Source organism: Temnothorax americanus, unplaced genomic scaffold, assembly GCF_048541705.1.
Source record: "Temnothorax americanus isolate GAGA-0224 unplaced genomic scaffold, ASM4854170v1 Scaffold50, whole genome shotgun sequence".
Taxonomy (NCBI): domain Eukaryota; kingdom Metazoa; phylum Arthropoda; class Insecta; order Hymenoptera; family Formicidae; genus Temnothorax; species Temnothorax americanus.
Genome location: NW_027509658.1, coordinates 875238 through 884625, shown reverse-complemented (window position 1 = coordinate 884625; position 9388 = coordinate 875238). Strand labels below are relative to the sequence as shown.

Sequence of the window (9388 nt, the reverse complement as noted above, 5' to 3'; positions counted from 1 at the left end):
ACGAGTTTACGCCTGGTTTATACGCGGTTTATGTGTGACGGTCTCCCCCCACCCCCGAGCAGCGCTCACCGGCCTCCCTCACCACATCGTCCGCGCGATCGGCTCCCAAGTCCCAACGCGCTTCTGCGTCAGACCGTCCGGTCCCCCACTCTCACCCCCCTATCATCGTGCGTTGCGCGACGACGCTCCCCCCGGTGCCGACCCCCCTCCCCTCCCGGCCGGCGCGGCGGTAACCTCGCGCCGCGGAATGCACCCGCGTCGTCGCTCCGAGCGGACGAGCCGGAGCGGCGCGATTAGATTGCGTCGTGTGCGCGACCGCAACGCAAGTGCTACGCAGGAGTGACACTTCGTCGATGGCACACCGATGTGGCGGAATTCTTTTGGGCAATTCCGAAAAATCGACGAAAATGTTCGGCTATTGATGACGGCTGGAGTGCGAGCCGAAACTTCTGATCAAGGTCGGGAATGAATGGAGAGCTCCAGCTTCAGCCAGGAGGCGAATTAAATAATCGAAGCATTTTTGAGAAAGTTAGATTAGATCGGGGTATACGCTCGACTACTGTTTCATTTATTCGCGTGTCCTAAGCTTACTTTGACTCTTAATACGTTAATAGCAAGGCGGCTTTTTAGAACGTATTTTAGGAAGGTGGGGTGTTGGATCCGATCTCTCTGTTTTGTTTATTTTTCAATTAATCAATGTACCAAATGAGCAAAAGAAGCAAATAATAACATAAAACTTTTTCCTTTGTTTATTTGTATGAAAAAAACGCAATAAATTTATTATTAACTGACTTTAAATAATTGCAGTAAAACAAAAAGTGTAAAATAGACGAAGCCGTGGGTCGCATCCGACCTCGACCTTATTATCAGAGGGTTAATTTAGTTATGAAAACATGTATGTGTAAATAAATAATAATCCTCTTTCTGAAAGAAAGATAGATTTCGAATGGTTGTCGAATAGATTAAAATATCATCGAACATTGATTCCGTTCTATCTTTATCTATGCAAGTAGGCGCAATCACTGATAGTCAGTGACTGCTATCGATCCCTCCACTCAGTCTGTATTCCACGAATTTTAATCGCTACCTTTGGGGTGTGCCTCCGTCGGAGTGGGAGGGACATTAAGATCGATCTGCGCCAAAAGTACAAGGGCCAGCTCGACGACGGAACGTTAGAAAATTAAATTGAAATCACTGCGAATTATCTCTGTGATTTCATGCCTCAGCCAGCCGACATCCTCGTCATTTGATACGACATTACGGTATCTTGGAATCAGAGTAATAATTTTATAATTCTACATTGTTAAATATTAAAGGATGGAATTTAAACCGATACCTGGAGTTATAGATAACATTTTGTTATTTTTAACTACCATGTGGGTCGAAATTTCTTATTTTCACACAAAATAGTATTATTTTAAGTTCGTTGATTTAGTTAAATTAATGACATACTGAGTACCCAGACATTATATCATAAGACGTCTTAAAGATGTCTTTAAGACGTCTATGTCCCGATTTTGGACACGGTGCTGTCTAGGAGCAGTGACGACCTGTTAGGAATGGTTAAAAATGACTCAAGTTGAGTATTAATTTGAACTATAAATTTAGCACTATAGCGATTTAGGTAAAAAGATCCCCTTCAATATAAAATATTCGAGGTGCAATGCTCGCCCGCTCTCTCGATTTTCGATTTCCTCACCGCTCGCCCCCTCTCGGTCGCACGCGTGTGGGCGAATCGACGCGATTTCGCGGTCGCGTTGAAAAAAATGATTTACGCGTCGATCGCGGCGTGGTCGGGCCTGTAACGAGATACGCATCGGAGCGAGATACTACTCGGAATCGCGTCGGCTGCGATCCAGCCAAAACAAAGAGCCGGACCGCTCTCTTGATGGAGTTCTCGGTTCGGCCGGTCGGTTGGCAAGGACCCTCCTTCTCCTTCTTTTCCTCTTCGTCCTCCTCCTCCGCCGCCGCTGCCGTTGCTGCTGCTGCTGCTGGTTCTGCTCTTCTCTCCTCCTCCTCCTCCTCCTTTTCCTCTTCCATCGCCACCGTCCTCCGTAAACCGAATGCCAGACAACGAGGGCATCAGCCCCCGTGAATCACCGCAGGTCACCTTCACTTTTTATGCAACTTTGTGAACCTGACCTCGCCGCGCCGCGCGCCGCACCGCGTCTGCTCTTCTTCCTCCTCTTCCTCGCGCGTTATGAATATCCACATGCAATCGGTATCGCTGATTTCTTTTTATCGATGCATTATCGACACGTATGTGCAATGGGGATAAGGATGATGCTGTCGCGTTATCAGGGGACGGTTTCCTAATCGAGCGTCAAACGCGGACGATTATTGCGCATTATATTTCGCGGAACAATGGGCCGGGAGTTTTTTCCACGATCAGTTTTATATAAGTATTTGTATAAATTGTAATTTCTTACTACACAATGTAGAGCGATGTTGTATAGCGATATCGCAATTGCGCCCGTGCTGTAACTCGTTCAGCCGAGCAGCTCCAAGCGAGTCGCTCCCGTCGGAGTCGGGGGGGGGGGGGAGAGGAAAAAATTGGCAGAGGATAGACGGAAAATTCGCGGCGGACGCGAATACAAAGTTCGACAATGCGATTTGCATAGATCGTGCACATGCATAATATCACGTGTCCGCCGGTGCGGCGCGGACGGGTGGACGAATTCGGTATTTTCAAGGACGCGCGCGCGTGCGGCGCGATGACGCGACGTGCGCTGCGTCGCTATCTCGGATGCGATTTCGCGCACGTATCGCGGCATGCGCGCGTGCACACGCGTGTGCAGTGTGCACGCGTCGCGTGCGCGCGCGGCGCGGGGGCCACGTGTACTGTTTACGCCAACGATCCGAGGAATCATAAACTATCGAGCGATGAAAAACAACGAGCGACTGGCAGAGAAGAAAGGAACTTCCTTAATGGAAAGCGAAAGGCGTTCGGCCCGTGTAGAAAAACAAGTCCGAGGAAAAAAGGAAGTCTGCGTTAAATATAGCGTCTGTGAATAAACAATACCGCCTATGTGACATTTCAATCCGAATGCACTTTTTGGCTTTGATTGTTCGCTCCACGTCGTTCTACAGGGTAAATGATTATACATATTACTTACAAATGAGTTTTAATGTCGTATATTTTGCTTTTGGCATATATAGCTTTTCGTCTCTCCTGAAAACTTTTACTAATTGTTACACGAGCGGTATTGTTTGTTCATTGACGATAATATAAATTATTTGATGTTTTTTTTAACGAACATTCGAGTAATGTTGAAACAGGAAAGGTAAAACGGCGTCGATATTGATCGAATCGTAATTGCGGTTGCGTCAATTCTCACTTCCTTGCATTTAATTACGATTATTTCTAATTTACGATACTCTCGTTTCGTCATTACTTGATTTTAATGTCGTTCCGTTGTGCAATGCGTTACACGCGTCTAATATAAGGGGAGAAAAGGATCGTGGCCGCCGTTCTATACGCAACACTACCACGGACCATGCGCAATAACTATTTCTAAACACAACGGAGTAATCGGCGCCTTTTACAAAGCGCACTTAAACTTATTGCGACGCGTCGTGTTCGCGGCAACTCACGACCTGCAACTCGTGACAGACACGTGTACTCGTACGGTATGCGTCATTGAAAAGTACGGAAAGAGCATGCAGTTCAAGTATACATAGCGTATCTCACGCACTGTGAATCGGATGCGCCGCGATTATTCCTTCGCGCGCCAAAGGGGAGCTCGATGAGTCGATGCATCGAAATAACGTAAGAGGCGATATTGCAACGTTGCAGAGATTACTCGAGACAATCATCATTAACCCTTTGTGTCACGAATTTTTGTATCAGACTGATTTTTTTAAAACTTTGCACACGGGGATTTTTCGGATCGCTGATTACGAATCAGAAGTCAAAATTGAAAAATTCAAAATAGCCAATCCAGTATAGCGGATTAATCCAAAAATCTTTTAATTTTCATGAAAATTAGTACATGGGGTCTTTTGGGTCGCTGAATCTGAAGGACACTTCCAGGACATTATAAGAGATATTTAAACTATTTATTTGGATTTTTACAGTAGAAAATACTAATTTTTTCAAATTTACATAAATATTATTAATTGTACATAAATATATATTAATTATATATATTAGAAATATATTTAAAATTATCTATTTAAACTAAAAGAAAAAAGAACGCTTTCCCTCGAACAATGCGCGTAAAGGATTTAGCGCAACAGCGTCATAACCCGCTTTCTCAAAAATTTGTGAAATTAATCATAAAATTGAGGAATTAAATTTGTATTAATCTATAAGAACGCGTACAAACATGTGCGTATCACGCGATATTAAAGTCATATCGCTTTGTATAAACTCGCAAGTCGTACCTAGAAACGCTGACGAAGATGTAGATTTATTAGCACCATTATTGTGCACGCTATTCAAGGAATCGTCAACCGCGGTAGTCGGAACTGTCCTTCGGGAGCATTTCACTTCCTTCCTAATCGTTTCTCGGTAGCCACGCGCTCGTATAAACGATGAATCTGCGATCTGATCGGAATATTCGAAAGTTAGATAAATAGTTTAAGAGCAGCTCCTACGAGCGAGATTCAGTTCTCCCTCTCCCTCTCTCTCTCTCTCTCTCTCTCTCTCTTTGGAATTTTTTTGCATCGCACAAAAACGTATTTAATCCGCGAAAGCGCCACGTCATCAGCGGGTAGCGTGTCATTTCGACGTAAGTCTCGCGCCGGCGGCGCGCGGCGTGTGAGATCGGCCGGCGTGATTTACGAGCGCGCGAGTACATGCTGCCTATATACAATACCGCTTTGCGATAATTAAATCTGCTCTCCCGGCGGGAAACAATGACATCCCGTCTCCTCTCCCTGTGCGAGAAAACACCTGATGCGTATTATATGCGGCGATAATTAAACGCGACCGCATCGATGCGTCGGCGAGGTGCACGGGCAACAACGGTATTAACCCCCCAAATACGCGCATCAAGAGCAAACATGCGATACTTCTTTTTTAAGATAATAAAACGCTCCACGAGAGAGATAAATGGGTGTAGCGTAAATTGCAACGATAAATTATGACCGAAATACTTTGAAAACGAATTATAATAGGTGAATTTTCTCGCAATTAGTCAGGCATCAAGTCGTTTTCAATATATTTCTAAATTTAATCAAATTTCTTATTTATCAATGATATAATAGAGGTATTCAAATAAGTTAGAGTTTAACGGTTTGACGGGTTATGTCGGGTTAAAATCGGGTAAAAAGTTAATTTTTACACTTTTAACCCAAAGATTAATGTGATAGGTTAATGAGTCACTTATGTATTTTGCATAACCTTAAAGAGTAGCGCGCCCAAGGTAATTAATTAACTTTTTACTCGACTTTAACCCGACATAACCTGTCAAACCGTTAAACTTTAACTTATTTGAATACCCCTAATATTTTTATTCATAAACGAAAGAATTCAATCATACAATTAGGTTGAAGATAAGAGCCATTCGATGGTTCATTCGCGACCACACGTCGCACGTTATTTTCTTTTGCCGGAAAACAATTAGACTCTTGGCTGTTTGGCATCCTTAGCGCTGAAAGAAAGTCGCAGGCGGACGGCCACGGCCAATCACCTCTCTTATCGCGGTCTTTAACGCGCAAGGCCGCGCCGGGACCTCCGTATCTCAATCTCTACGAGCTTTTCTCGACGAGGTTTCGAAAGCCTGGTGCGCGATACCGGTTTACGCTTTATTTATTCGCGCGTCGTGTCGGGGCGGGGATAGAGTCGTTTCGATCGACCCTCCCCCCTTTCCTCCCCCAATTAGCAGGCGTTCGCCAACGACGCATCTGCGGGCTTGCATCTCGAATAAATCGTTAATAAAAGATTGCATAGCATGGTACGCTCGCGTGAAACTTAACCCCTTGACTGTCACACCATTTTTCTCGAGTGGACCTAAAATGCTAAAAACAAAAGATTCTCGAAAATTAATGAAAGTTTGCATAGAAGGGTTTTTGATGGTGCCGATGACGAATTTCAAGTCAAACTTGACAAATTTTTTTGTAAAACTGTTTAGACATTTTTTTCAAATGTGACTTCAAAATTATGTTTAGCACACCCGAAAATTTATAAAGTGTACCTTGTTTCAGTTATTAATTTATTGTAAAACTTTAATATAAAAAAATATCTTATGACGAGAATATTCGAAAATATTTATTTGTTTGACAGCCATATCTTTTTTTCTGAGACAACATTTTGCAAATCAAACTCAAAAATTGTATTCAGCACACTCAAAAACTCCTAGTTACACTTTGCATCAATAATAAAATCACTTATAGCGGCTCTACAACAAAATATTTTATAACGAGAAAACGCATTTTCGCGACCGTGAACGCAAAGTTTAAAATGACGAGAATTCTCATAATCGGGAGTCAAGGGGTTAATCGCATTCGAGCGACGTAAAATGAAACATTTCGGCCGCGATCCTAACCGAATCAACTTTGTTCTCCCTCTTATTAGTATCTAATGAAAAAGGAAAAAGAAGAGTATCGACGGGGTTTATTTTCGTGCAAGAGGGGGAGGAACGAAACGACTCGGACATTATGCCAGTGCAGCGGACGGAATATTAATATTATCTAAGAGCGTTTCTATTCTGCCGTGCGCTAGTTAGATCATTAATATAACGGGAGAGAGTGCATATTTTAAATAACCACCTCGTTCAACAACAATCATTTTCCCGGCACGCTCGCGGTCTGCTCTCTCCTTAACTACGTCGGTGGAGAGACGTCGAGGAGAAAGTGTAACTGTTAAAGTAATAGTGACGATGTCGGTGTAATCGCAAGATTGCGCGTGCGAATGCGTTTCAAATAGCCCCGAGGTCCGGCGATTTCCCCCCTTTAACCCTTCCGTCGTCGAGTTTAATCCGACGATGGAGTCTCGAGTCTCGAGGCGGGATTTCCGATCTTGATAATGCGATTCTTCGAAAACTCAAGTTGCTTGTACATTCCAAGAACTCGCAACAATCGCGGGAGAGGATTTAACGTAACGCTGATGAAGATTGCGGCATTCTTAAATAAGGAACGGATTCAAATTGAAACATCGGGCATTCTCGAGGATATATAAACTCCATAAAACTCGATTTCTCAAATTGGAGATGGCAAACAGCGCGAGGTTTACCCTTGCAGGTATACACATACCCGGCGGGGAAGTGTGATTCCTCGTTTGTTGCGCGCGACGCAGCTGCAACGTCGAGATTAATTCTTGGTCCTCGTCGCCGTGTAATTATCGTGCGAGCTCGCGCAATAACGGTGATAACTGAGGCGAGGCATCAATCGCGATTGTATAAAGCCTAAGGTTCTCGACCAGATCCGGTCGCGGGTTCACTGCCCTCCGTATTCCAAATCTCAAATACGAAAACGTGCGAGCGCGTTGGTGTTTCACACTGGGTGCTCCGAAAATAACGATTCCACACAAACCGCTCCGCGAGATTCCAGAAGGTTGGCCGCACACCACTACGTTTCTCGAGGTGCGCACACCGTGCCGTGGAGAATCCTAAAATCTTATCTGAATAAAAAGAAGATCGACAACTTGTCATTATCTTCTTTATTTTATTCAAATCGTTCGATAGGGATTAAGTAGCAAAGTACAAGACAATAATATTTAATTCCATTTATTGTCTTCTTGACTCGCAACGTTTATTCTCGATATTTCTACGGGTGTCATCGAGATGTGCCATTTCGTCCACCCAGTATAAAAGACGGGAGCCTACTTGGCTTGCGGACGGTACTTTCATCCGCCGAGTGAAAGCAATATGAAAGTGCTTGATTGCAAAGTAGAAAGGTGAAATGTACAATAAAAAGACGAAGCCGTTACGTGCGTGTGTACCAGTCGACCCATTTGAGAGCGCGCGCCGAGTGGCTAAGGGAGAGAGGGAGGGAGGAAGGATGAAGCCGATTACGATGGAGAACGTTGCGCGCGGGGCGGCCCTTGATTTCGGTGCCTAAGGTCAACGGTCGACATCCGCCTCTAGCGAAAATAAATCTCGCCTTTAATCGCGCGGGCGCGCGCGGGAATAAACATAACGTCGTATACGTATATATATACGAAATTGTTTTATCGGCCGTACCTAATAATCGGAGGAGGAAAAACAGGCGGCGTTATTACGGGAGCAAAGATCTTTCTCTCATTTTCTCTCTGTCGCATCGCGTATAAATATAAATATTTTGTCGAGGGTGCATCCTCGGGGAGTCGCGTCCTCCTCGCGTAACCGCTCGGAATTGTTGTAATAACCGCTATCGCTCGCGATACCGAGTTATCGGGGGGCGGGGGTTATTTCGTTCGGCACGGGTCAAGCATGACGATGAGATAACTTCTGCATCTTCGCGGGAACGCATAAAGAAAGGGTGAAAGGAAAAGGCGGATCGCGCGGATCCGATATCGCCGGCGATCCGCGACGAGAAACGTGACAACGAGAGAAACTTAAAAATTTGCCGCGGATGTTATCGTGGAGGTGGTAATCTCGTCGCGTTCTACGCGCGGGCGTAATTTAAAGCCGTTTAACGAATAACTTGTTGCGAAATGACCGCATAACGATAATACGCGCGCAGCAGGTTCGAAAGAGTTAAGATACGAGTGGCACTCCGAGCTGTAATCGTTGCGAAAGGTCAAAGCAATGATTTGGTCGTTGACGCGTCCACGCCCCTGCTGTTTTTCATACCTATACGATTGAATAATGCCGGGCGTATCTTTATGCAAGCACGGCTATTTTTGCATCAATCGACGCGCCGTAACCTCTCCGCCATTTAAAAACTTTCTGAGTTATTGAGAGATTTTTATTTCAAATTGACTTTTTGTGTTAACAGAAACTTTTTTTTAACTATTTACGTATCAGATATTTCAAGTTAAATATATTGTCCGGAGTGAGACAAAGAGAAAGAAAATTCTCGCTTCTCGAATATAAATTTTGAAAGATGTTATTTCAAGCTGCGTTAACAGAGTTTTTGTGTCTCAACTATTATTGGAAGACTAAAGTAATTTAAAGCTAACTGTTAAATGAAGTTAAGAACATCAAATTTTTCTAGTCGATATTTAATATAAATTCTCGAAAGATCTCGAAAGAAGAGAAGACTCGATCTAATCTATACTTTCTCTACAGTTTGATTCGTTCCGTTTTCGCGGAGGAAAAGATTCGCGGACTAAGAACGTATGCGGCGCAGTGCGTTGTTGAGCAATCGCAGCGTATTACTACAATGGAATACGAGAATTAAGGAGGTTTTCTCTATTCGGCCGACGAGTAGCTTAATCGGTGTCCGGCCACGTAACTCCGGCCAGCGTAACTTGCGCCGCGCGCGCGTACGCCAAGATCACATGCAATATAGAGGCACAGGA

At 44.2% G+C, this 9388-nt stretch overlaps 1 protein-coding gene across 3 annotated transcripts in view; it reads left to right on the top strand.

The window, feature by feature from the left end:
• Positions 1–52: 52 nt before the first annotated feature.
• LOC143904347 (uncharacterized) overlaps positions 53–9388 on the top strand; it is a 98385-nt gene continuing 89049 nt past the window's right edge. For 2 of the 3 annotated variants that reach the window (XR_013258892.1, XM_077418961.1), the window contains exon 1: positions 53–458. Coding sequence is in view for 2 of the 3 variants with exons in the window: in XM_077418961.1 (XP_077275087.1) it covers positions 365–458 (94 nt within the window). In the remaining variant the exon portion in view is untranslated. Of the gene's footprint in view, positions 459–2872; positions 3092–9388 lie in introns of those variants that run through there. The other variant, XM_077418960.1, reaches the window with a different exon arrangement.